General features: G+C 40.6%; 1 protein-coding gene across 17 annotated transcripts in view; it reads left to right on the top strand.

Moving 5' to 3' along the window:
• The window catches only part of ZMIZ1 (zinc finger MIZ-type containing 1), a 361,484-nt gene that overhangs the window by 303,558 nt on the left and 30,806 nt on the right, over positions 1-27,120 (top strand). For 15 of the 17 annotated variants that reach the window (XM_068139917.1, XM_068139913.1, XM_068139912.1 and 12 more), the window contains 5 exons: positions 3,947-4,091; positions 20,511-20,625; positions 22,841-23,058; positions 24,449-24,647; positions 25,636-25,926. In XM_068139917.1, coding sequence (XP_067996018.1) covers positions 3,947-4,091; positions 20,511-20,625; positions 22,841-23,058; positions 24,449-24,647; positions 25,636-25,926 — 968 coding nt within the window. The remainder of the gene's footprint in view (positions 1-3,946; positions 4,092-20,510; positions 20,626-22,840; positions 23,059-24,448; positions 24,648-25,635; positions 25,927-27,120) is intronic. The other 2 variants (XM_068139923.1, XM_068139929.1) reach the window with 1 other exon arrangement.

Genomic DNA, 27,120 nt, shown 5'->3' on the forward strand with positions numbered 1-27,120 from the left:
AAATCTCGTAGTTTCTAAACATGTAAGCCCTCACCAGGTAACTTGTAGAATGAAACAGTCTAGCTTATCTTGAGGACCTCTTTGTTCTTTGGTGGTTTACATCTCACCTTTATAAATGTGTACATTGGATATTGGTAATAACAATTCATGGAAGTATTTTCCTATCTTCACCCCACCAAAGCAATGCTATCTCCTTTGGCATATTCCTTATCCAGGAGTTACTCTGGTTTTTTTTCCAAGCAGATTTGGCTTTTGTTTGCAGATTTGTGCCCTCAGACCCATTTGGGTTGTTGCTTTTTATCTTATTTTTTCAAGTGCTTATAGGTGTGCACAAGGAGCAGCTCCCTCCTCCTGTCAAAGCTTCATTTAAGATGGACGATTTCCATTTGATGCCATAGTAATTACACTCAGCTGTGGAAATGCTCCGCATCCACTATTACCCTGTGATGGCCGCATTTAGCATTCAGCAGAACACTGTTCATGTTTCTCAGAGCTCAAGTGGCCACGGTGCATGGGAAGAAACCCTGTGAGGCAGGGATTTCTATCTCCAGGCTTGAAAAGGGGGAGGGGGCCTTTGTCACTGGCACATTAATAATGATATGCCAGGGATAAAAGGTGAGCATAATTTGATCAAATGCTTGTTGACAGATTCCTTGGCTAATAGAGAAGCAGCTTAGACTGACACTCGTTGCTGGAACATTTCACAGAGCTCAGGGGAATGCTTTCTGTAGGCTACATGTGAGGCTGAGAATTTCCAAGTGACCGTATTTAGTTACATAAAGAAGTGGTGTCCCTTTTTTGTCACAGCAGAGCTCTAAAATGCCTCCCTAAACACCACTCTTGACTTTCTGCTTGATAAATGCAGTGAAATTACTACCTCTTCTTTGTCCAAACGTGTGGCTAATTTCCAGGAATGGCTGGGGCTTCTTTTCTTGTGTGCCCATTAAACATGAGAAATTCCAGTTGTTCCTTGTACTGAAAAACCATGTTTGTGTCAGTGCTTGGCAAAGCAGGTTCCCTTTATTCCCCTACAAATACAGCTTTACAATTGTCTCTTTGGAATTTGTTCTAAGTACGTGTTAACAGTACCTGTGAGTAGCTACTGGATTAAGAAGGTGGTGTACCCTGAAATGATAGTTTGCTACTGTTTATAATTATGTTATTCGGTGGAAAAGCAACTATTAGAAAAATAAGAAATGAAAATAAAAGTGATGGGTTGAAGTTTCCCCCCCAGCATTAACTTTGCCAGACCAACTCAGTTAGATGCAAATGAAGCTGTCTTTACAAGCAAGAAATACACTCTACAAAGCAATGCAATGAATATGTTCAAAATATACAGTATTTACAATATTATATAGATATTTACAATTAGCAAACAACAACCCCCCTGGTCAGAGACCAGGGAAGTTGTTCCACTGCCCCCACACCCCCATCCCCAGAGAGAAAAGGAGCGGAGAGAAAGCAGTGGGTTAGACTTAACTAAACAGCTCAGCCAAGGCCAGCCGACAAACAGGTTAATCTCTCCCAAGCGAAGAAAAACAGCAGAGATCAGGAAGGAAAAGAATTGTTATGGTACAGCCCCTCTTGCCCATCTTATTCTAGATATTGATCCAATGAATTTGTTTAGAATAATCTTTTGTTTTTCTTTTTATACCCAGTAGTGATTTATTTATATTTTTCTACTTTTCTGCTCAAAATCTGTAACTAAATTTTAAAGACACAGCCTAAAACCACCACAATCCACCCTTTTAAAACAATTTAATTGGCTGCTAATACTATCCAGCTAATCTAAAACAATATCTACAATAATGAGTAAATAAAGTTCAAAGTCCATTCTGGCTATCTCAGATGTAGATGATTCAGAAGTCCAAAACCAGGAAACAAGAAAATGGAAAACAATTTGTCTCTCTGCAGGTGAGGCAAAGAAAAGGAATAGGGACTCTCAGGTGACTCAGGGCTCTCAGAGTTCTTAGGGTTTGTGCACAGTAGATTCCTCATGGATTCTTCCTTTGGGCATGATGTCATATCTGTACAGCACTCTGAATTTAAACTCTCTCAGCTAAAGTTTGATTCTTTGCCGAATACACTGAATTTCACCATTCTCTTGCATTACCCAGTGTGATCAGGACCTTCAGCAGAAACCATCCCTTGGACAGGGTTAGCCTCTCCTGAAGCAGAGAATACCCAAACAGTTTTGCCCAACAGATTATTTTCTTTAACAACAGGAACTGTACCACCTTCTACCTTTTGTAGTAAATCTGAGTGTGCAGGTCCAGCTCAATTTACCGAATCTCGACTATTTACCAGCCAGGTTGCTTGTGCTAGATGTTTCTTCCTGTTTTTCAAAGATCCACGCCCCATGGCTTTAAGAGTGGTCTTCAGCAAACCGTTGTAGCATTCAATCTTCCCTACAGCTGGCGCATAGTAGGGAATGTGGAATATCCACTTGATATGCCATGCTCTTCAGCCCAGTTGTTCACAAGATTGTTTTTGAAATGAGTTCCATTGTCTGACTCAATCCTCTCTGGAGTTCTGTGTCTCCACAGGGTTTGTCTTTCCAGACCAAGAATGGTGTTATGTGCAGTTGCATGTGGAACTGGATATGTTTCCAACCATCCAGTGTTTGCCTCTACCTATGCCTCAATTTTAGAGCATTCTGTGCTTGTCTCTTTTAAACCGGCAAGCCTAAAATTACATGTCAAGCCCTTCTACTCTAAACCACTGTGGCAACTTGGGGTTTGAGTAGACTTCTCATTCATACCTCCTTGTGCAATCTGTTGATTTGTGTTCAGTTCATAACACCTCAGTAAAGCATTTAGTTAAAAATTAAATACAATGGATTTTCCTGGTCTGAGGGTTTTGTAAAGCATACGTTAAAGAAGAAAAAGCCCAAAGCACTTCCACTTGAGAACCATTTCTTCAACTGCAGAATTTTGCAATTAGTCTGCACTTCATTCCAGTGAAACTCTTCACTATGTCATACCTTGGTGACTTTTTACTGGAGCCACTTCTGATGCTGGAATTAAACAGGCAGCTTTGAGACTCAGTCAGGTGTTGCTGGAGGCTGCAGTGGGGGGTGTCTTGGTTGAGTACACTGATAGGAGCCAGATTTTTCCCTCCCAGTCACTTTCTGAACCTCTGCTTACTGCAGAGTAGGTGATTTCTGTTATGGGCTGGCCTTTTCTGAGTGCGGGTGCATAAGGGAGAGGCCACATTTTCAGAGGCAATGACCCCTTTCATGTCATCAGAGGGACAAAAAGCTTGCAACTCCCTCTAGGAAATCTCTGCATCTTCGTAAGAGTGATTTTCCTGTAAGCATGGAATTACCCTCATTGACCAGAAGATTAGGCACATAATGGAAATACACATTTAGGGGTTGTGCTGGGTCAAATATAGATTTAAGTGCCTATCTTTATCCATGCATAAGTGTGACTATACTCTTTTGTTTATCTGTTCAAGACTGATATCTGATAACAGTTTTGGAAATTAATTTCCACACATGGGTTTCTCTTCATGCCTCTCCAATTAATCTTTTGCACAAAAATAGCCAAACAGAAAAGAGATCTTGTTCTTTGTTCCCTTCTGTGAATGATGTCTTCTGTATGTTTTGCTTACATTTTATTAGCATAAAACAAATTCTTCTGCATCTTTTTTCACTCACAACAGTTATCCCACATCCTTGCACTTCATCCATTCTTCATCTCTGTTCTGCTCAGCCTCGACAAGCTCTCTTATGCCTCCTGGGCTGTGCAGGAATTTTAACTTGTTTGTGACTTGTGTAAAAACATTCTAATGATGGGATAATAATGCAAGTGGTGGTTCATGGAGAGCTTTTCAGTCCTGGGGTTTGCCTGCCTGTAGCTCCTGTTACAGTAGCTTGCATCTGGGCTTGGCTATGATGGCTCTTCAGTTATGTGCTTAGTGTCACTGTGTTCTGTTTGCACAGCACTGCTTTCATCGTGGTGTGAGGAGCTGGGACGGCTCTTGCTGCTTCGCCACCAGAAAAGCCGGCAAAACGATCCTCCAGGGAAGCTACCCATGCAACCGCCCATGAACTCCATGAGCTCCATGAAACCCACCCTTTCTCATAGGTAAGTCTCAGCCTAGCACATAGAAGTGGCAGTTGGTACAGATGTGCCACATGACAGTTCTGTTAATTTAAACAGTTGTTACCGTTGACACATAGGTAGCTACAGCGTTTCATGTGCTACAGACAACACCAGAAGTACAAAATAAATGCGGGGTTTGTCTTCACTGTTGCACTGTTGCATGGTGAAGTATTGCTTCCATCTTCAAATCTGTGCTTAGGTCAAGTGGGCTTGCTTTCAAACTTCAGGTTATACCCTAGAGATAAACTTCTACAATGTATCTCTCACCAGACGTTTTTCTACTGTTTATTTAAACACCACTGGCTTTTCTTGAAGTCGAAAACATTTCAACTGTTGTTCTGTTTAGTAAGTGCCTTTGGAAATATATTGGATACAAAAGCAGTTACATAGTGTGTGTAGCCACAGATGGTACAATATCCTATACCACCTCCTATCAGGTGAGGGTCACAAAGAATTTACATTAATTGAGAGAAAACATGAGCATTAAAAGATGCTAGAAGAAGCTGTAGATGTGAAGCCTTTGATTGCCAGTTTACAGGGAGGAATGGTATTTGTATTTCTTGTCTGCAGAGCCTAGGTCAAGGCAAAAGATGAAGAGTAAGTGAAGACAAGATTAAACACTGATTTCGTGCTTCTGGGGTATTTTTTTCCAGGGCTTTCTTTCCCTCAGCATCACATTACAAAAAAAATCAAAATGGTATAAATTGTTCTTATTATAGGGCATTTTTGTTGGTAAAGGATTCTAAGTGTGAGGATGAGGCTAAATCCCTTGTACCTAGATTCCATGGTAGCGTAAGTGTGGTGGGTTGAAATTTCCCCCGCAGCATTGACTTTGCTAGACCAACTTGGTTAGAAGCAAATGAAGCTGTATTTACAAGCAAAACTGCACTCTATAATGGAATGCAGTGAATATGTACAGACTATACAGTATTTGCAATATTACACAGATATTTACAACTAGCAATCAACAAAACCCCCACCCCCCACCCCCGGGCAGAGAGACCAGGGAAGCCGTTCCACTGCCTTCACTCCCCCTGTTCCAAGAGAGAAAAGGAGCAGAGAGAAAGCAGGAGTTAGACTTAACTAAAACAATGCATCCAAGGTCAGCCAAAAAGCTGGTTAATCTCTGCTGAGCGAGGCAAGCAGAGAAAAGATCAGAAAAGAGAAGGAATTGTTTTGGTACAGCTGGTCTTATAGTAGATACTTCTCCAATTAATTTGTTTACAATAATCCTTGGTTTTCCTTTTTGCACCCAATAGTGATTTATTTATATTTTTCTACTCTTCTGCTCAAAATCTGTAACTAATTTTAAAGGCATAGCCTAAAACCACCACAATAAGTAACTTGAACTTTTGTGTCAGAGCAGAGCTTAGGGACATCTTTGTACCAGTGCATTTGCTTGTGTGAATTTACCCAGAAACACTTCTGGTTTGGGTCTTTTTTTAAAACTTGTTCAAGCAAACACTGCTTTTTTGGTAGCCCTTGAGAAGAAAATATCTTTTTTTTTTTTTTTTTGTAGTATAACTAATATAGTGTCTCTGGCTTCTTGGAATATCTCTTATATTTCTTCAGAATATTTCTTTTTCAGTTGCTTATGAAAAGATCAATTGTAAACACACTTCAAGAAAATGCAGAAAACCTTCTGTTCTGAAGCAACTTATTTGTACCCCCAGACAGAAGCTTTCTGAAGCCAAGGTGAAATTTAGTGGCCACTGTGCAGAGAAAGTGTGGTGCAGTGTATACGCTCTCATACATGTAGTTTTCAGATGCTTGATCCTCATCTGACCTTTTAGCCTCTGATGCCCTAGAGTCTATAAAGTAAGGATGAAAGCAACAGTCTATCTTACAGGGGCTCTGTGCTATGTTACTAGGTAAGACAGGGACAATTATTTTCTTTTATGGCAGTTTTTGCACTGAAACTCTGTCACGTGTCCAAAACCAAATACTTCTGCTAAACTTGAATACCAGCATTTCTGGGATTACCAGGTTGCCCAAGATTCTGCCTAATAGTAGGACATCCTGCCCTATACTAAACAGTCCCTAGAAGTTTCTCTCGAGTATTGCCCTTGAAATGCTTTACTGAGGAGGACACCGGGGCTCTAAATTACTGCTCTTTACCTTTGAGATGCCCCTCTGGAAACATTTCTGTGGCATAATTTACCTGCAATAGCTTTAGCAGCTTCTTATGGATTTGGAATAAACTCCATCACTGCTTCAAGTTGTATGCTGTTGTCTGGTCAGTAATTCAGCCATAACCATGACTGCTCAAAATCTCTCAAGTGGTAGATTAGAATGAGACATCTTGTGGCTTTCCTACTGGAACTACTTATTTTCATGGATGTTTTGTAATCAGTCTATAGACAACAGTGAGTATGAGGTGAAGAACACTTGAGTTTCCCGTTTGTTCAAATTAAAAGCCATTCAGTATAATCACAGTGGTAAAACTGCTGATGAAGCAACATTTGTATTTGCATCAGATTACATTTGGTCAAAAGCTTAGTATTAAAGTTCACCTTATCTTATCTGTAATTCACAAGGGATTTTTGTGAATTCAAGCCCAAAAAAGGTATACTTTGCATTCCTACAAGAAATTAATGTAACCAGCTACTTCAAGTTTTGCAAAAAAGATTAGATACCAAGTTAGAACAACCAAGAGAGTATTCAGGAACCTAATTTACCTTAACAGAGGGGATGTGGGATATATGTCAGCTGCTGTGTATTACTAGACAAAAAAACCCCAACCTTCCCCTGTCAGCAGAATATCTTGAGTACTTCACAGAGAGCTTTCTCTGCTGTCACTTTTACTAGCAACAAAATGACACAGAACTTTATCCAGGGACTGGAATCCAAATGTACCTGGCCCTACAGAAACACGGCTGCTTAGGCTCAAAGTTGAAACAGGGCTTGGCTATTTAAAATAAATTCTGGCTCATGAATGTAGCACAAGAATCTAAATGTACCATTTAAGAAAATGTTGGCACTGGAGGGAATTCAGGGCTGGCCCTTTTTTAGGGACAGCCTTTGATTTTTTTAAAAAATCATTGAGTTGTGGGAGCAAACTGAAGTAGACAGATCAAGGAGGCCTTTGATAGTGATGGTGTTGGTCAAATGCGCTTATGGAGAGCAGAATATAAGTCACACAAGGATGTGCACACATGCGACAAATGCTTTCAGAGTGTGGATTCTAATCATTCTAATTTCTTTCTAAATTTAGTTTTTCATTAACAAAATGATTGTTGTATGCAGAGAAAAAATTCAGCTAAATGCCTGTTTTGTAATGTAAGGTAGTTGGTTGGAGTACAAACTCCTGTGCTTTCTGATCAGCATGAGCACTGATACCCCTCAAAAAACCTTCTACGCTTGTTTTTAAAGTCGATGCAGTGAAATCATGCTTAGATCAAACTTGAATGGGAAATTGATTTATTTATTTTTCTTCACTTATTTATTATATTTTTAGACTTCATTACTGATTCATGTGGATAAAAGTCACTCCTATGCTGGAGGACCAGTATGAGACCTATCCACCTCCTTAATCTCGTATAATTTCTAATTTAAGTCTTACTTAAAGGATTTATGGATGTCTTAAGAGGACTGGAAGTGTTTGGGCTGGCCCTTCTGCATCGGAGAGAAATGTTAGACATTCTCACTTGCAGGGAATAATGTAACTTCATTGTGTTGCAGTTTTCCAATCTGAGGTAATACCTGCGATAACAGATACTGTTCAAGGTGGCTGCCTGGGGTCGTTTTACTTTTAAATTAATTTAAGGTTTTTCATTTAAGGCAAGTGCTGTTAAGTACAAAGTATTGTCATTATACACCTTCCTTTGCTTTGATGAAGTTCCTGCTTAACATTTCATTCATTCAGTAGTGGACCTTTACCTGTAGATGCAATCTTGGTTTGAAACGGCTACAGTTTCCATCAGTCCCAGCAGGAGTTTCATGCTTGTTCAGATTAAGGTGGATCTGACCCATGCAAACTGCAGGGGGCTTCTCATTTCTTACATAGTTTATAGTAAAGCTTACTTTGTGAACTAAACACCTGAACTTAGACAGCTGTTGGTTGGAGTTTGGTATGTTGTTAGGAGTGTTCATCAGCTTCTTGCTGCCTTCTGTCTTTTTCCACATTTTGTCTTCAGTATTAATTGCCAGCTGTCATGCAGTTAGTGACCAAAAGGGAGAAATATCTGCATGGGGCAGTCAAGGTTGATGAAAAATATGAAGATAAAATTATTTTTTAGCACAAATTACTTAGTGCTAGAGGTTTTGAGAAAATGAAACTGTAGATTAAGTAGTAACTCAATATTAAGGTAGGTGCTTTATTTATTATCATTACTGTTTTATGTTCAGGCAATCACCATAAATACCTTTTATTGGTTAGACTTGCTTTACAAGGGTGCCTATTTTTAGTGTTTGTTTTGTATTTTTTCTAGTCACTTAAAGTTTACTAAGAGCTGAACTTTCCAAGAGCTCATACTTAAATAGAAAAGAATGGCAATTCTGTGTCTGCATTTTTACTGGGTGGATGTTTTGTTAAGAGTCAGGAGTGATCTGGTTATAAAATACTAGTAGAAATGGTGCCAGAGTTGCTGCAAAGGTTGCTGCATTTCTGATTTTGCCATCATAGATGGTTTTGATAGCGACAGTCACTTAAAAAATAGCTAGATGAGAGAAATGGTTAAAGTGAAAGGTCAGGTGTAGCATATTCACACTTCTATGAAAAGGAGCACGTTGTGCATATTTTATACATCATTTTGAAGTTGGGGATCACTTTGTTACTGCATGTGTCTGTGGCATACAGGAACAATCTCTGTGAAAGAACCCAAAACTTTTTAAGTGAAAGATAAGATTGTTTCAAAGCCTTTTCATCTTTGTGGTTTTGAAGTTGTGAAATAAATATAACTAGGAACTGAACAGATGGTAAATCCTAATATAAGAGGATATGCCCATTAAAGCAACCTGTATTACTCCTGATTCTACAAGAACAGGCGCTCTTTTTCTTCTGTCTTCCTTTCTGTCAATAAATGTTGAAACCCACCATCAGGAGAAAATAATGGAAAAGTTCAGAATCCACAAGTGCTTCTGCAGAAGTTCTGTTTCTTAAAGAAGGAAAAACCACAGGCAAACAAACGAAACAATCAACAAAACCTCAGGATTTGTTCAGAACAGTATTTAGTTGGGGCCCTGGTGCTCTAAGCTTGTAAAGACAGTACTAATTGCTCGGCAGTACTGTCCCAACATTTGCTTGCCCACTTGTAAGTGAAACTGCGGATACTAGTTTTACCACATAGACTTTTACTTTTTACAGGGAGGAGATGGAAGGAAACTTTCAAAGAACATCAAAGCTAAAAGCAAGTTATTAGGATTCCCTAGCTGAAAACTGATGATGTGCAACCATTAGCTTTTAATAATTAAACCTGCAATATTTTCATGTGGAAAATCTGCATTTCATTTTAGGTGAGATAAATTTGTGGCCAGTTCTTGTGGAGAGGCTGAGAGACACGTGTGATCTCTGACAACAGTGGGCAGCTTGACTTCTCTTGAGATGCGTTCTTCACGTTATAGGATAAGGACAATCTTTTATTGTGTCATCAGCACCCTGCACAGATGTGAAAACAGGGCTTCTGTATTAATCACTCCAAGTGGGTGCTGGTGCAGTAAGAATAGTATGTAGCAGCACAACTACATGAGTACATTTAAGTGTTATGTACCCATGTTTTTTTCCTCTAAGCATTGCATATAGTAGAGGAAAAGTTATATTTTTAAAAAATATTTTTATTTTTTTAACTAAAAGGTGTCAGCTGGTATTTTTTAAAAAACCTGATGACGAGTAGTCAAATACTATTTAAGGTATCTGCTGACTGAGGCAAAATCTGACCTCCTCAGACATGTCTATGCTGATTTTTAAAATACTGTAACTAACATCTTTGAAAAGACAGGTATCATTCTCATGTTTGGGCCATACCGAGCATCCAGTTCCTATAAATGTCAGATTGATTACTGTTTGGTGATAATCACAGTAGTATTATGCTCTTTACATGAGGGCTGCTCTCAAAACCATATGGTTTGTGCTCAGTCTAGGTAATTTTCCTCTTCCATTGTGTTGGGAAGGTTCACTCTGTCATTTGTTCTCAGTGAAACTACCTCATTTCTGATGGCACTGAAGCTCAATGATTCAGCTTGACAACACCTCTAGTTTTCACTAGTTTTGACTGTCAGCATGATAACTGCGTCGTGACACTGAAAGCTATGCTTTGCCTGGCTCTGATGCAATACTCATTAAAATCATGGGGAGTCTTTTAACTGGATTGAGTACCTTAGGATAGGGAGCATCAGAACTAAGTCAGTGGTCACTGCAGCATGAGGTCTACGTGAGAGGTGTAGCAGTGCTTTCTAGACACAGAAAGGCTGGAGGAGAGACAGCCTGTGATTCACACCAGTGAGTTCAGTGTGAGTAGTTGTTCAGTGGGTACCCCTGCTGCCAGCATCGGGTTTCTGCCTGCCAGGAGGTGACATGGCTTCTAAGCAGGGAGGGAGTTCTACAGACTGACAGTGTTTCAGTGGAGAAAAAAGGGAAGTGGTGGCACAAATTATAGCAGATACATTTTGTTTTTAAAAGATTTTTGGGTTGTTTCGGATAATTTGGTAATGGGAACAAACACGTGTTTTGTCTAAAACCTGATATTTTCCTTGATGCCTCCTCTTTGCTGGTATCTGTCATTCATTCACACAGATAAAATTTGACCCTCCAGGATTTCCCTATACATAGATTACAAAAGGAGTGAAGACCTATTATCCAATTTTGTAATTATTTTTTTATTCCCGTTATTCCCATACACTTGGGTTCTCAAGTCTCTCGAGTATCACAAGGGGAAGAAAAGGCAATAGTCATTACTGCTTGCAGTGATGGAAAGGTTTTATAATGGTTCCCCTAAAATAAAATAGGTTAGACATTCTTGCTAAAAAAAATCCCTGACTGGTTTTCTCCGGAGATGACAACAAAGCCTGCTCAATAAACGGAGGACATCGACAACCTTAGCAGGAATGAGTGGTTTCTTCCCGTGAAAGGGCTGTTCCACGAATGAGGAATAGCAGACCAGCCGGGGCGTCTTCTTGAATGTCCTCATCTCCACTCAGACCGAGAACGCGGGGAAGGTACCACAGTCTGTTTATGCTCTCCGTTCCCACTTACCACGTCAGGGGAGATAGGATGTGATGGGTTTTTTGCCCATGTCCTTGTGTCAGCAGCACCATTTCGAACAACTTTGAGTGTCGGAGGCGGCTCGGGGAGGCGTTTCTCAGACCTGCCCCGTAGGTGCCCGAGGCGCAGCCGTTTCTCACTGGCCAACTCATTTGGCTGGGACCTCTGCCTGGCGTGGCCCGGCTCGGCCTCAGAGATCAGCTCCGGGCGCTGCTCGGGTCTGCTGCCCGCAGCCGGCTCCGTTCCGCCGTCTTCAGCCCGGCCGCGCCGCGAGACCTGCTGTCGCCCTCGTCTAGGCGGCTGCCTGCGGCAAGTTGCTGGCCGGCGGCGGGGCTCAGCAGGGCTTGCCCTGGTGCCCTGCTCCCCGCTTCTCGGGCAGCCCCCAGCCCCCAGTCCGCCTCGCTTCCAGCAAGTGGCGGTGGTGCGGTGCTGCCCCCTCCCTTCCTCCCTCCCTCTCTTCCCGCCGCGCCTCTTGAAGAACGCGGGTTTCTCTGTTGTCGGGAGCGTAAATCAGCTTCATCTAAAATCTCGGAAGTGCAAGTCCATCAAATCTTCCTCCTAGCTGCCTGCTACACCTTGCGTGAGTCAGACTGCAGAGCTCCCGGTGCCCTTCTCGCTGTGCGGGGCTGCTCGTGTTCCCCCTGTCTCTGAGGCAAAAGCAGGAGTGGAATCTGCTCACGCTTTCAGCGGTTCCTTCCCTGGTTGTTGTAGCAGTCGCTGACCTCCAGGCACTATGAATAAACAGCAAAGCTGGGAACAAAAGGAGTCTTCTGGCTGCCATTATCTCACATTAACATAGCAGACGCGCTGCGGTGTGAACAATGCGAGTCTCATTCGCCGATAATCAGCGAGTACCCAGGCATTTGGATTACCAAGGCAACAGGCAATGGTAGAATACTGGGTGGGTGTGTTTTTTATTGTAAAGGAGCAGTCGGATATGGAAACCCAGGTATATTGATAAAGCAGAGCAGAAGGAATGCCTGGTGACAGGGGGGGACTGAGGGCTCGGGGTTGCATTCCGACACACGTCAGATAAATAAGACATGGATGAAGCAGGTCTGTGCTGTGAGATGCAATAAAGATTAAACTGCATTTGTCAAGCTGAAAGAGATCATAAGATAATTTCAGCATTTTGAAAAAAGTAACAGGTGGCATGTTAATCACAGGGCTGTTACCGGTGGATTTTGTAACTGTAATCCGGGCTGTAGTAATGCATTGCATGGTCTACTTGTGTGACAATAGAACTGAGTGTGATGCTTTAATCTTTCTTCCTTTGATCAGATGGATGCTGTAGTCCCTTAATGTCAGATGATGGTAACCCCTTCTGCTTCTTCTGAGGCAGGAGGAGCCTCTATCGTTTTTCTTTCTTACCTGCATAGCTCTGATGGTTTGATTTTTTTCCACATGGACAGAAACAAGTTGCATTATCTCTGTATCTTTGTGTATGCATGCACACACATGTGCATGGACATGTATGAAATTATAATGTGGCAGGACTGTGTGTGTGTTCAGGTTCAGAAATTTCTGAATTAATTTAATTATTTGGCCTGATGGCATTTTTCTTATTTCAGGGTATAGATTTAGATACACTAACTCTTGCTGAGCAGCGTAGTACTTTGCAGGCATGGCTCTCTGGCTGATGAGATTGTGTGTAGAATCAGGCGCCAGGAAGCAGCAGCATGTCACAGCCTGACCTGTGGCAACCCAATGTGAAAGGGAAGGCAGTGTTTGCACCTCATGCAGTCATAAGTCATCCAGGCCTCACAGGCCTTGTCAGGGCTATAGAGAAAGATTTAAGGGCTTGTGAGTTTGCAGAGGTACTTTGCATTACCTGCTGAACTGCCAGCTTGATTTTGCTGTCTCAGTCTCCACACAAATGGCTGTTTTGTACGTATGCATGTGGCTGCATGAGTGGTTTCTGTAAATGTCTGTGTTGATATTTAAAACAGCAGAGGCATGAGAGGATAGCCACCTGCTAGCTTCAGGTGCCATCTAAACCACTGAGCTGATAAATGGCTTGCTGCCTTCACCTTTTGACTGCTTCACCTGCATCTGCTCACCTAAAACAGGTTCAGAATGCTTCTGTTTGCAGTTTCCCAGAAACCAGCCTTCCTTCTTTTTAGAGGGAATTATGAAATTTCTAACCACTTTCAGTCTTCCTCTTCAATTTACATTGCACATAGCCCAGTGCAGGCAACATCCAGTACTGAAACAACACTTGAGGTAATCCTTCCTTGATAGTAAAGGACTAGATATAGGTCCTCTGTGCATTTGGAGTTGGGAGAATCAAAGCTTTCTAAAGGGTTAGAGAAGGTATTCATCTAGTTAGAAAGAGTGGAAGGAAGCAACAGACATGAGAAATTGTTGGGGAATAATTTTTGGAGCTGTGTACATTCTATGTAAGATCTGAACATTTGGAGTCACTCTGTTAAGAAGTAGAGGGAAATAAAGTCTTGCAGAATGCTTCCAGATAGGTGTTTTTCATTTTTGTATTACACAGAGATGCTCACTGATTTGGATAAGACTGTCTTATGTGTTTGTTGAGTGAAATAGATGATGGAGCCTTAACTTAAGACAATTCAATTTGAACTTCTTCAAATAATATTTCTAAATAGAGAAATGTATTTGAGGAAGGTATGCATCATAGAGGCAGCATCAGTCAAAAATAAATTACTGCTAGCCATCCAAAGCCAGTATTAGTATACAAATTTATTACCCTTTCTTCTTTTTCCTCCCCCTCATCTTTAATGTAAACACCTTAGGATACCTGTACACAACATCAGCTTCTAGTTTGCTTTTTGTCACTGTGATTTGCAGAGGCAGTTAGTCTTTGTTTTCTTTACAGTATGTCTTCATATTTCTTTGCTGACTGTAAGTGGCCTTCATGTCCTTTCCACATGGGTGTCTCCTTGCTCTGCCATATTCTTCCATATGAACAGAGGACATACTATGTAGACTGGTTTCTGCAGTGTGTGGAAAATGCAGCACAAAATATCAAGGGATAACTTGGTTAAGTTTTGCATTATGATTTATTTTAATAGTAATGTGTTTTAATGTTTAACTAGGCTAAAAAAAAGTAATTGTAAGTGGTTTAAGTTGAAATATTTTGGTCAAGCACTTCAGCCATATCAGGATGGTGCATGCTGGTGAGGCATTGGTCTTGTTCCACTGAAAAATCTCAGTCAAAACTGAGAAGTCAGTTGTCCCCTACTACCTGCCCAAGATTTTTAAAAAAGAACACAAAAGCAGATCCCTGACACATTTTTGTTGTGGAAACAAATTTTGTTTTTCAGGTGTCACATTGTTTTCTTCAAGTTAGTAGTCAAGGCCAAGAATATTTTCAGTGGAAATTTGACCAGAAATAAAACAAATGTAAAAATTCATTTGGTCTATTATTTATTAATAGATTGTCAGGGATTCCTAGCTTATCAAATTGGGGAAAAAATTAGTTGAAGTTCTTCCTGGAGCATTTTAGTCTTGCAGGAAACTGCTAGTAGTATTCTATCTGTTCTTGAGATTCTATCTTTTAAAGAAGTTGTTAGGTTTTGCTTATACTGATATGAAAATGCTAAAAATGTCATGAACTTTATGCCCCTTCTGTAACATGAACACATCAAAAAGGCAGTTCAAATTAGGTATTTGTACTGTACCATGCAAAACAGTCTTTTTCTTAAGTAACAGTATGCTTAAAATAAGTTTATGATGGTGTTTTAATCAAGGTTTGTTTACTGAATCTGTACTAATAATTAAAGCTATTCAAGTGGTGTGCATGCAAGAAATCAAAGTAAAACAGAACTAAAGCTGAATGAAAGAAGCTAAGCCACCTAACTTGTGAGACAACATGGGCATGAAGCACATGTATTGGTGTTACATGTATTCAGGGCTTTGTTTCCTGTTCTGGTTGTGGGATTTGTGGGATTTTTCCTCTGCATATGGATGAGGTTTGAGAGGGAAAAGAGGGGTGAGGCAGAAGCAAGGATCCTTGTTTGGAAACAACTGTGGTTTAGTTTATAAAGTAGTGTCACCTAGAGGCTTCAGCCAACAATACAGCCGAGGGGTGCTGAGCATATACCTGGCCAGAGACAGATGCAGGGGCAGAGCAAGGTGCAGACATAAAGAGGTGTTGGAGGGTGAGAACAGATCAGGCCCCCAGGTCAGGACTGTACTTGGACCATTCTGATTTTTGGCCATGTGTAACTGTACAGGAGTGTTTGGCCTGGGTAGATCTCTGACACCTCGCTCCCTGTCAGATGCTTTCCTCTCTAGATGTCCATGAGTGACAAAGGAAGACATGGGAGAAATAAGTCATTGTTACACTGGCAATTGCCTACTCATATAGACATCAGCTGAAACTATGGTAGAGTCAGTAGATTTAAAGAACTGTGTGGACTCTGTGTGTGTCAGCTTCCAGTCAGATAGCATGACTGTGCTTCAGAAATGTTAAAGACTCCTGCAAAGCTGACAGTAAGCAATAGAAACTAGCTACTGAAAGTCCAGTTGTGGAAAACTTAATGCCAATGCTTGGAGTGAAAAAGTGCTTTTTTACAGTAGTTGATAAATTTTCAGTGTTTAAAACAGACGTAGATGCTTCGTAAAGGTAGTGGTTTAGGCCTTCCCAACAAGCAACATAGAAAATCATCAGGAAAGTGTAATTTCAGTTTTTACCCTCGTCTGCAACGTGTCAAGTACCAATGCTCTGGGGATGCGTACTTCACTAAACCATCTGAATCTCTTCTTCCTCAATCAATGAAGACACATAAACAGAATATCAAATACACATACAATTGCTTTAATGACAGCATAAACATATTTAAAATGCATAATTTTCAAATAACACCACAAATCATGTATAAATTACAGTAGTTCACTATTATTAATTTACTATATGGAGTTACCTTTTTATTGAGGTACTTTTACTAGAACTAACAGTATGTATTTCATATCAAGTCTGTAACTGTTCCAAAGAGACTGGGTATCTGCCTGGCTCTGTTTTCCTAGTACTGGGTTAAGAGAAGCTATTTAGAGCCAAGTACCAATGTAGCTGTCCCATATGACTGTTGCATTACCGCTGGTTTCAGTACATTTGCTAGCAGCTAAGAAATTCTTCCTCCTTTTTCCTTAATTGCAGTTTCACTAGATCATAGTTTGAGAAGTAATTTCCCTCCATGCCTTTGCTCTATGGCTTCCTCTGCTGTTTGGCCTTTAATGCTGACCAGTAGTATGTATAGGTTCATTAACGCTACTATAAATTTAGTCAATACTCTTTTAGTGGACTCCAGCTGAGCCCAAACTGACTCACTGCCCTCCAGGGTGTAGTGAGAGACTTAATTACCCTTGTACCATTCAACAGGAACGATGTCATGGGCAGCATTTAGCTGTAGTTGGAGAGGTTGAAGCTTCTTTCTCTATCGGCTGCCATTTTCAAGTTCAAAGAAAGGGATTTCAGGATCGTTTACAGCTCTGTATAATAACAGCAGCAAGCCAGTGCTCTTTTGCAAATGAGAATTGGATTGGTCACGTTTCATTATGGTAGTTACATGGATTTTCCTTTGATGATGGGAGTATTCCTTTGGGTTGTCTAAGGACAGAAATGCAAGCTAAAAGAGCTAAGTGGAGGAACAAGTAATCCCTAGTTGAGTGGCACATGTTTCAGCATCTCCTATTGCTTGAAACTGAAAAAGCCTTCATGCAATGGAGGATGGGTGGGTGTTGTATCCAGTCTGGCAGAAGCCATACTCCTTAGACATGTGGTTTGTGATGGACCAGAGTATCATGCTGGGGAATGCAAACCATGGAAATGCTGTCTATTTCTCATTAGGGCAGCTAAAGTGAAGTTTGAGTGAAGTCCAGCGCAGTAAGTGTATATTAGGGTGCATAAGCTGATGAAGGCACATCTATCATTATTTTAGTGTTTAGTGCTGCCATAATTTCTGAATATAAATGTCTTCAATGTAGAGCCAGGTCATGTGTTGGATAACGTGCTAGTCAGTGTGCACAATTAATACTCCTCTGCACCTGGTCTTTTTTTCTGGCTTTCTTGTGTTATGCGGGGTCCTGTGCTCAAAGGCTTTCACTATATGTCAAGAGTATGGTTTCTTGAGGTGTCATCCATTTTAACTGTAATATAGTAGGAATTGATTTATTCTTCTTTGTAATTTGATGAAGTGCTTCCACTAAACAAATGCTCTGAATTTACCATGGGAAAGTATGGAGGAATAGTATATGAAATCTGTGTACTGTAAAAGGAGAAAAATGAGTAAGAGAAACATGTTTGGAGGCAAAGAAAGTTAAGAAATAGTTCTAGCTTCTTCACAGCAGGCTAAGGCATTGGTAGCTCAAAGTCCCAAGTACAAACTACAGCATATTTACATTCGAAGAACTGTCAGTATCTCTGTGCATTGATTCCTGCCCTTCATTACCCTTGTTGTTTACTCACACACTTGCAAAATATTTGCCTTGTCCCTCAGGTTTTATTACCTGTCCACAGCACGTCAGTGGGGAATAGAAATGAATGGCTTCAGTGGGTCCTTTCACTGCTTATGTCATGGAGAGAGATGCTTTGCAGTCATTCAAGTATACAAACACTCATATGTGCCATAAATATCCAAACAAATCACAGAGCAGACATCATCAGAAACAGTCAGAGAAGGAAGTAAAGTAGGAGGCATCATTCAGAGCAAGAAAAAAGAGGAAGACTTCATTGCAGTCACAAATTCTGGGTTAGTCATCATTTGTCTCCATGCTGATGGAAGGGACTTGCTGAACCATTGCGTCACTAGCAAATATTAGTCACTGAAGCTATTGTCTGAGCCTCTGACTGAGAGGGGCAAGATTTTCAGCCTTCTAAGATGGAATATTTTAAAGAAAAATGAGCTAGGAGAACTTACTGATTGCAAGGTATTAAATATGCCCTTATTCACACATCATTTTATATGGACACTGTTAGCATAAACATTACATGTCAAGTGTCTCATTGAGAATTACTAGTTTTCATTAGTTTTCCCTAACCATTTGTATGGGGAAATTATTCTTCTCCTTAATTCAATTATTTTTATTTGTGTGTGTGTGATTTTATGGCTTAACTCAGTTTGGGTATTTTGGAATAAGGAGGTCAGTTCAAATTCACAATTATGTTCTAATATAGTGCTGTTGTGCTGACACAGTATTAGGGAATTTGTTTGAAATTTCCTAGTTGCTTGTAAAATAAATTCAGTGTTCCACTTTACCTTCCACAGCTGGTATTGCTGTTACTAGAGTATCTGTTACTTGGGACATCGTTTCTAACGTGTGCACACCTACTCGTGCAATGCAATTCCTATTCTTAAATGCCCAGAAGGCAAATCATATCCTAGGCTGCATCAAGAGGAGTGTGGCCAGCAGATCAAGAGAGGTGATTCTGCCCCTTAACTCTGCTCTTGTGAGACCCCACCTCAAATACTGCATCCAATTCTGATGTCCCCACTGCAAGAAGGACACGTTCTTGTTGGAGCAAGTCCAGAGGACGGCCACAAAGATGATCCAAGGGCTTGAACGTCTCTGCTGAGGGTAGGCTGAGGGAACTGGGGTTGTTCAGCCTAGAGAAGACTCTGGGGGGACCTTATAGCTTCCTTACAATACTTGAAGGGATCCTACAGGAAGGCTGGAGAGAGACTTTTCATAAGGCTGTCTAGCAATAGGACAAGGGGGAATGGTTTTCAGTCGAGGGAGAGTAAGTTTAGACTGGATCTTAGGTTCTTCAGTACAAGGGTTGTGGGACTCTGCAATAGGCTGCTCAGGGAGGTTGTGGATGCCTCCTCCCTTGAGGGTGTTCAAGGCTAGATTGGATGTGGCTTTGATCAGCTGCGTCTAGTTTTGAGGCATCCTTTCCAATGGCAGGTTCCTTCCAACTTGAGCCATTCAGTGATTTTATGATGATTTACACTAGGTGTTTTGAACATCCTAAAGAATGAACACACAGATAGTCTTGGTTAGATAGATAGATTTTGGTTCACAGCACGAAAGGAGGCAAATGTGGTCTAAGCCTGGAATAGTGTCTGTGGAAATGAGAGAGTCAAGTCCCTGGTCTGCCACAGAGCCGTTTGTAGGACTTCAGCAGATTGGTCATCTCACTGTGTCTCGTATGGGTTAATTGTGTGGCACTTCATGGTGCTGGTTCTGAAGCACATGGATAAAGCCTTCAGTAGAGCCTGTATGGATTCTCTAGGTAAGACCTGTATAGAATTTCAGTGATAGCTAGTGGTCCAGGCAAAAATGCAGTCATATGAAATACAAATCAATGGCATTTGAAAATGAAAGAGCAATGGGTATGTGTATTAAATGGCATATATAGAGATGAGGAAAGATCATGTGTCTGTATGTGTATATAAATCTAATTACAAGTTAGTAGTATGAGACTGAGCACATTCCAAGTGGAATATATTTTACAGTTATGGGATTAATAGCTATTTTCACTGCATTTAACATATTTTGTTAATTACACTGGACGCATACCTACACTGTGTTCATTTTTAAACCAACAATGTTTTCATATGAAAAGAACTGTAAGAAATGTTTGCTTGCATCTGTGGACAAAGCTAATGGAAAAACCCAATCCTCTCATCCACATATTTATCTGAAAGGTGTGTGGTATATCTGCAGTTGATTTTCTGGAATGCTGATTAGCTAATACTGTTTTTGGCATGCTGCTTATCCATCGTGTGGGAGAACACTATCTGAATTTCAATTTACTTTTCAAAATGATGTTGAACTGTGATGCCTTTAAAGGCTTTTCTGGCCATTTGGGGACCTAGTGCAGGCAGCAGAGCTGAAGTCTGGTCTCAAAATCTAATTGAATTGATGTGAGGCAGCTGAAGCAGTGATTGTTGAAGAGCTTGAGATGGATTGCAAAAAATAAGTGTTTCTGAGCAACCCGCTTAGTGTCCTTGTTTGAAACTGCCCCTGAGTTTATTTTTACTTTCATTGGTAACAGACCTTTATGGTAAAAGCCTTGTGCCTCACTGTAGTTAAGGAGTTCATTGGTTCTCTGTGGTTTTGATATAATCACGTTGCTATTAAAGAAACAATGCCTCTGAGAGTACTGAGCTAATAATGGAAGGAGGAGTGGAGAGTTAAGGTAGTCAGGTGTTAATCCCTTTGTTCCCACCAACAACTTGCCACTGTTTGCACTTGCAGAATCTCACTTTCCTAAACATTTGTTTTTGCAGTGATGGGTCTTTCCCTTATGATTCTGTTCCCTGGCAGCAAAATACCAACCAACCTCCAGGCTCTTTATCAGTGGTCACCACAGTATGGGGTGTGACTAACACCTCTCAAAGCCAGGTAAGCCTTGTTTTTCATGCTTCCTCCCCTCTCAATAGGGGTTTTCACTAATGTTTGCAAATTGAAAGCTTTTTGTAAAATCCTTGTGGGGTTGATAATGCTCTCTGTGTTCTCTTTGTTGTGCATTTTTTCCCAGTCATGTTCTCTTTGGTGGCAAAGGAGGTGTCTGAAAGCTTGAGTCAGTAACTCCCTTCACTGCATGCAAATGTCAGGCTTGAGTTTAGCACATATTTTACACTGTATGGTTTCAACACTGAAAGTGTGATTTTATGTTAGTTCCAAACCTCTTGAGAATTTCAGATTGTATTTGGAGAGTTGTTTTATTAAAAATACAAATTCTAACTAGATCCACCAAATGACAGTTATTGTTGATTTTACCTGGGGGTGTGGGCTGGTGAAATCTAGTGTCAAGTCTGCTCTCATGCTGAGATGCTAACTGCCAGCTATTGCCTGTGCTCCTTTTAACCTCTCCTATTAATACTGCCTTACATAGCAGAAAATATTTCAATATGCATTGGAGCAAAAGAATGAGCTCCCTGCTTTCAGGTGAGAGTCATACTTACTGAATTTTTATTTAGTTCACTCTGCTCTTACCTCTCTTTTTCTTCTGCAATGTATATTGAATTATGCTATACAAAAAGAAGCAGGTTTAGTCAAGTAGACACCAGTTGCTTGTGATTGTGTGCTCTCCTAGGGATGTGGCACAACTTAGGCTCTCAGGCAGTCTGGCCTTTTCTTGCACTGTAGATGTGATGCTGTAGTCACATCACCATCTTTAATGAGTACAAATGGTATGTAAATATAACCTGTCTTTTCTACCTTTTCGAATCAAGTGACATTAGTTTTCATGAAAAATTTTCTGTGGATTTTTTTTTGGTGTTATTATTTTAATATTGGTCAGAAATTTTAAAACAAAATTTTTGTGGTTTAAGCCATTGGAAAATGAAATTATTCAAGGGCCAAGTCATATAGACACTCAGATGCCCCTGACTGTGGCAAAATCCTTCTGCAAAAAATAGGGGAAAAAAACTACAGGAACTATAACATTATTTGTTATTACCAATTTATTTCTAACACCTTAAAAGAAAAGGTATCCCATGTGGGAGGGAAACACCTGAATAAACATGTAGATCTGTATACTGGCCAGAGAATAGGAATACAGTTTCTTGTGGAAATCTGTCACACTCAAATAGGCAAAAGTTAAAGAAAAAGAAAAGAAAGAAAAGCCTCAGAGTTTTGTTCTGTTGTGAGAACACTGTCATGTTGACTTGAACCCTTCATCATTCTTTAGAGGGATGTGCAATAAAAGAAGAAAAGTACTTTGGTAAAAAGAAGAAAATGCTACTTCAGAATCAGTTCAAGGAAAGGATACAATTCTGGAACATGAAGCTTGCTTGAAGCTGTTCAGAGCAGGTTGAAATGAATGACTGGGTTTGCCATTCATCCTCCCAGAGGGAAAGGAATGAGCCCAGCTCACCGATTTGCTTTCTCAAACTCTCAAAGCTGATGATTTGATATTCTGTTAAAATTGTAGCCACTAAGTTTCTTTCCAAGTAGGAGACAGATTTCCAAGCAGGGGATCCATCAACAGCCATATTTACAAATCTCAATGGAAATCATAGCAATTTGGGTTCCAAAAAAATATATAAAATCTTCAAACAAGCAAACTAAGTCCTTTTAAAAACAAAAGAGAGGACTCTTCTAAGAAGCAATAAAGACACCCAGCAGACTTCTGTACACTTTAAAGAGCGTTAGACTCAAGAACAGATTACGCCACTGAAATACACTCTGTCATAGTTTTTGCATTTGTAGTACCCTTTGCAGTGTGCCAGTGGGACTGAGTATTTGCAACCTATTGCAAAGTCTTACATTAAAAAAAAAGCTACCCTCTCTTAATCAGATAAATTTGTCACCTACAGAACATAAATGTAGCAGGTCTTTATGGTAACTTTTTTCTTAAACTTGGTCATTTGGGTTCCATCTAGTTAAAACTCCGCTGTCTGTGACAATTAGAGATCAGAAACTTAAGTTTTTGAAAGTGGCAAAAGGAGAAATCACCAGGTATGTGCACCTAGACATCAGTGGAGTGAATGCTCATTAGAGATCAGAATATAGGGTGGTTATATTAATTTATCAGTTGCAGCCAATAATCTTAATTTAATTTGCTTGGTGTAGTTCAAGGTACAGCCCCTTATTCTGATGTTTCTGCCTGCAGGTGCTGGGAAATCCAATGGCAAATGCTAACAACCCTATGAACCCAGCAGGAAATCCCATGGCTTCTGGGATGACTACCAGCAATCCTGGAATCAATTCTCCTCAGTTTGCTGGACAGCAGCAACAATTTTCAGCCAAGGCAGGCTCCACTCAGCCATACATACAGCAGGGCATGTATGGGCGACCCAATTATCCTGGAAGTGGAGGCTTTGGTGGCAGGTAAGAGTTACTTGTGTTAAATGAAAAATGGATGTAAATGGTTGAAGCAGCTTGTTTTAATGCCCTGGCAGAAGTTTCATGACTTTATTTAATTATCTAAAGTCACAGTAGCTATTTCTGCTTAACTGAAGTGCATACTGCTTTTACAGGTTTGGAAATCAGCTACCCAAACTGCAATGAAATTCATCACAGTAAATGGCAATCGTGTAGGTCAATCAATTAGATCTAATAAACCCCCAAAATAAAGTTTTAATTAAGAGAGATTGTTAAACAGACCACAGGGTTAGGCATGATTAAAATTTAATAAGGCCAGGATGTGAAAAGTATTGATGGTTTAATTTCTACGTGTATATGGAGGAATAAGCTTGAGTATTAGGCAAAGTAGCTTACTCCACAATGGAGCATTTGTGCCCAAAGACTTACTCCACAGCAGGGGTTTGAAATGATTTGGGAGTGAAGGTGTTTGTTAAGAGAGGTGGTCAAACTGTGTATTTATTTGAGGAAGTAAATGCTGCACTGGTGAAATAAGCCAAAACTAATAGCCTGAGTTTTGTTAGGTTTTGACTTTCTATGTCTATGCTTTGTAAACAAAGGTGGTAAGGGCACTTAACTGAAACCACTATTTATGGCCCCTCTGCAGAGCCTGCTGAAAAGGTTGTTAGCATAGTCAGTCTAGTGTGAAGAGTATAATCCTGAGACTCGAGGAACTTATCTCTCCTTTCAACTCTGGCACTGTTCCACTGAGTGACCTTGAACAAGTCAGAAAGTTGAGCTTTGTATTAACATCTCTAAAACTGGCACAGTATACTGGCTCATATTTATAAAGATAGTTGATGTTTTGGAGTGGGAAAGGCATGGTTTGGCTTAATATATGATCAATAGGAGAGATGCATAGAAGCTGAAAAATACCTTGTGTGAGATCCAGTAGAGTTGATTGCATTGGGTCTCTCCTGGCCTTTTTGCTAAGGTTCAGGGAGAAATGTTTTTTACGTCAGGAACTCTTGGCATAATTCACCACTGAGGCAGATGAATGCGCTGGAGTGGAGGAAGCTCTCTGTTCTACTGTGTAACCTGCCCCTGCACTACTGGGAAGTGGAGCAGTTCAACTTCACAGTAAGCTATAGAGCTGCAAAGCAGTTCACTGCACCTGAAACAACTGATAGTGGTGCTGTGCAATCCCAGCGGCAGCCCTATAACTCTTGCACCTGAGCAACACCTGTGTCTCATGTACATACCTAATTCCCTGTCCTGCTGGCTTTCATTAGGCGTTGGTACATGGTTTTGGAACAGTTCCAGATGAGGATCACACCAACATTCAACACAAAATCCATAAGGCACATCTTAATTATATCTTTTTCTTTCTTGCTTGCCTTTTTTTCTTCCCTGTTAGTTACCCTGGAGGCCCAAATACCCCTGCAGGAATGGGGATCCCCCCACACACAAGACCGCCAGCTGATTTCACCCAGCCAGCTGCAGCTGCTGCTGCTGCTGCAGTCGCGGCTGCAGCTGCTACAGCAACAGCTACAGCTACAGCCACTGTGGCAGCCCTTCAGGAAACGCAGAATAAGGACATGAACCAGTATGGACCGGTAAGAGAGTAATCCTTACATGGTCATACCTGCCTGACCTGGACCATTACAGGGAATTTGGCTGTTCGTCTTAGCCCTCTGTTTATTAGGGTACCTACTCTAATTTTTTTGTGCATGAGCATGGTTATAAATGCTTACTGCTGGAATGTGCGTGTGTAGGTACGAGTCAGTCTCTCTGATTTTTCCCAATAGATCTTGCCAAACTGTATTTTGGAGTTGGAGACTGCACCTTAAAAAAATGGTAGATTACCCAATGTTATAGCTGAATCTCCTGTAATGCATTATTGCTGCCTTTGCCAGCCCTATGAATCTCTGAATCTGAGTACCCAGTGAAATGTTCCAGAATCTTGGAATAGGTTTTGTACTGCTTGGGCGATTGTTTATTTTGCCAACTACAGTTGTTTGCTTGGTTTTTTTCCCTTCAAACAAGGAAACTACAGTAGAAAAGAAATCTGCTTTTTTTATGTTGTCTCTGGGAACAGCCTATGTGAGACATGTATTTCTGGTGATCCATAGCCTCTAGTATGCAGTGACTTCATGTAATAATTTTTTTCTTACAATAAACAAGGGTTATCAATGCAGGTTATTTCCTCATCTTCTTTACCTTTCTGTTTTTTCAAGTGTATGGGCCCATATGCCAGGTTATGTAAAGAAACACAATGCCTTTAGCAACTGTATTGTGCTGAATTTTCACAGCCCACTACCTAACATGTTACCTTGCAGTAACAGACAAGCCAATGTAAGTTGTTTAACTGCTCATTTTAGGCTTATGTCTGTCATCCTCCTGAATTTTTATTATAAATTCCAACTGAATTTGTGTTATAAATAACATCGCTGCCCATCAGATGTTGGAGAACTTTGAAGGACAATGCGACATAAATCCTGCCCTTCTTCCCTCCCCTAAAAGCATGTTCAGCTCCCGCCTCCCATCTGAAATGCATGTCGCATTTTATTCTTTTTTTTTGTTTTTCTTCTTCTTCCGTTGAAGGTTTGTTCCTCTTTCCAGATGGGTCCAACTCAGGCTTACAACAACCAGTTTATGAACCAGCCTGGTCCTCGTGGCCCTGCTTCTATGCCAGGCAACATGAACCCGGCAAGCATGGGAGCAGGAATGACGCCTTCCAGCATGAGTGGGCCACCCATGGGCATGAACCAGCCTCGGCCTCCTGGAATGAGTCCCTTCAGCACCCATGGGCAGAGGATGCCTCAGCAAGCCTACACAGGCCCTCGGCCCCAGTCCTTGCCTATACAGGGCATAAAGAGACCATACCCAGGAGAGGTAATAAAATACATTATATTTTACGCAGGCTCTTATTTTGACTGAAAGTTGCAGCTTGCCCTTTGAGGCAGGTATGTCTTTTTTCCAGCCTCAGTAGGAATGCTGCTGTTAAAATATGAGTGGCAGCAGCTCTTTGTTTTAACATCCAAAGTAGTCAGGTTGGTGTTTGCTACGTTAGTCAAGATGACAGTCATGAAAACCAAGAAAGGCCCAAAACCAGCCAAACCCTCAGAACCATCTAGTATTCCCATGCTGGATGGTGAATTCGTAGACCTAAAGCAGACTTCTTTAACAGAGTGGATTTATTTAATGTGACAACTTAGAAGAGATGTTGAAGGCAAAATGCTTCATTGGAGCCCAGTAAATATGTGATCTGCATTTTCCTGGATGGTTTTGTTGCTGGAAAATAGTGCAGGGCAGACTTTGTATAATAGTAATAACTTTTATTTTTAAGACCAATTGCTTTCCAAACTTCTTGAGGCTTGATTTTTGTAGGGACTGAGATGAATATAAATTATGTTGAACTCGAATCCCTCTGTGTCAGCATTTATCTAATATAAGATTATTTGGAGTGTGGTATTTCTGTATAAGTTCACATGCTGTTAAATGAGATCTGAGTGGCTTTGTAGACAAAATTACATGGACTTGTATTATGACCTTGGGCAAAACACTTAAGAGTCAAAATTTCAAATAAATTCAGACAATCAAAGATGCAGATGGCTGATTTTTTCGATTTTAAAAAGTACTAATGCATTTTACTGTTCAAATTGGTATGAATTAAGCAGTAGCTGCTTTTGAGAATCCCACCAGCTCTCAGCATCTATAGGCACCTGAATGTCTTTACAAATTATCCATCAGATACTATCTTCAGAGATAATTTCCTGGTGAAATTCTGTATTAAACTGAGACTACAAGAGCTATAACTCCAGGGGTAGGGCTCTGAATATCATGATACTGCACTGACAATAATTATGGTCGTAAGAGTTTATAGAAACCATACTGCGAAGAGTACTGTGGCATGCAGAAAATGCAGCATTTCTTTCCTGATCTGCAAGTTACTTTTTTAATAAAAAAATAAGCAGAAATAGAAGTGTGATGTACACCACCTCCCTGGGCAGCACCTTCCAATCGCCAGTCACTCTTTCTGTGAAGAACTTTCTCCTCACCTCGAGCCTAAACTTCCCCTAGTGCAGC

This window comes from Melanerpes formicivorus, unplaced genomic scaffold, assembly GCF_026170545.1.
Source record: "Melanerpes formicivorus ecotype bairdi unplaced genomic scaffold, bMelFor1.0.p_v2 SCAF_6, whole genome shotgun sequence".
In the NCBI taxonomy this organism is placed as follows: Eukaryota; Metazoa; Chordata; class Aves; order Piciformes; family Picidae; genus Melanerpes; species Melanerpes formicivorus.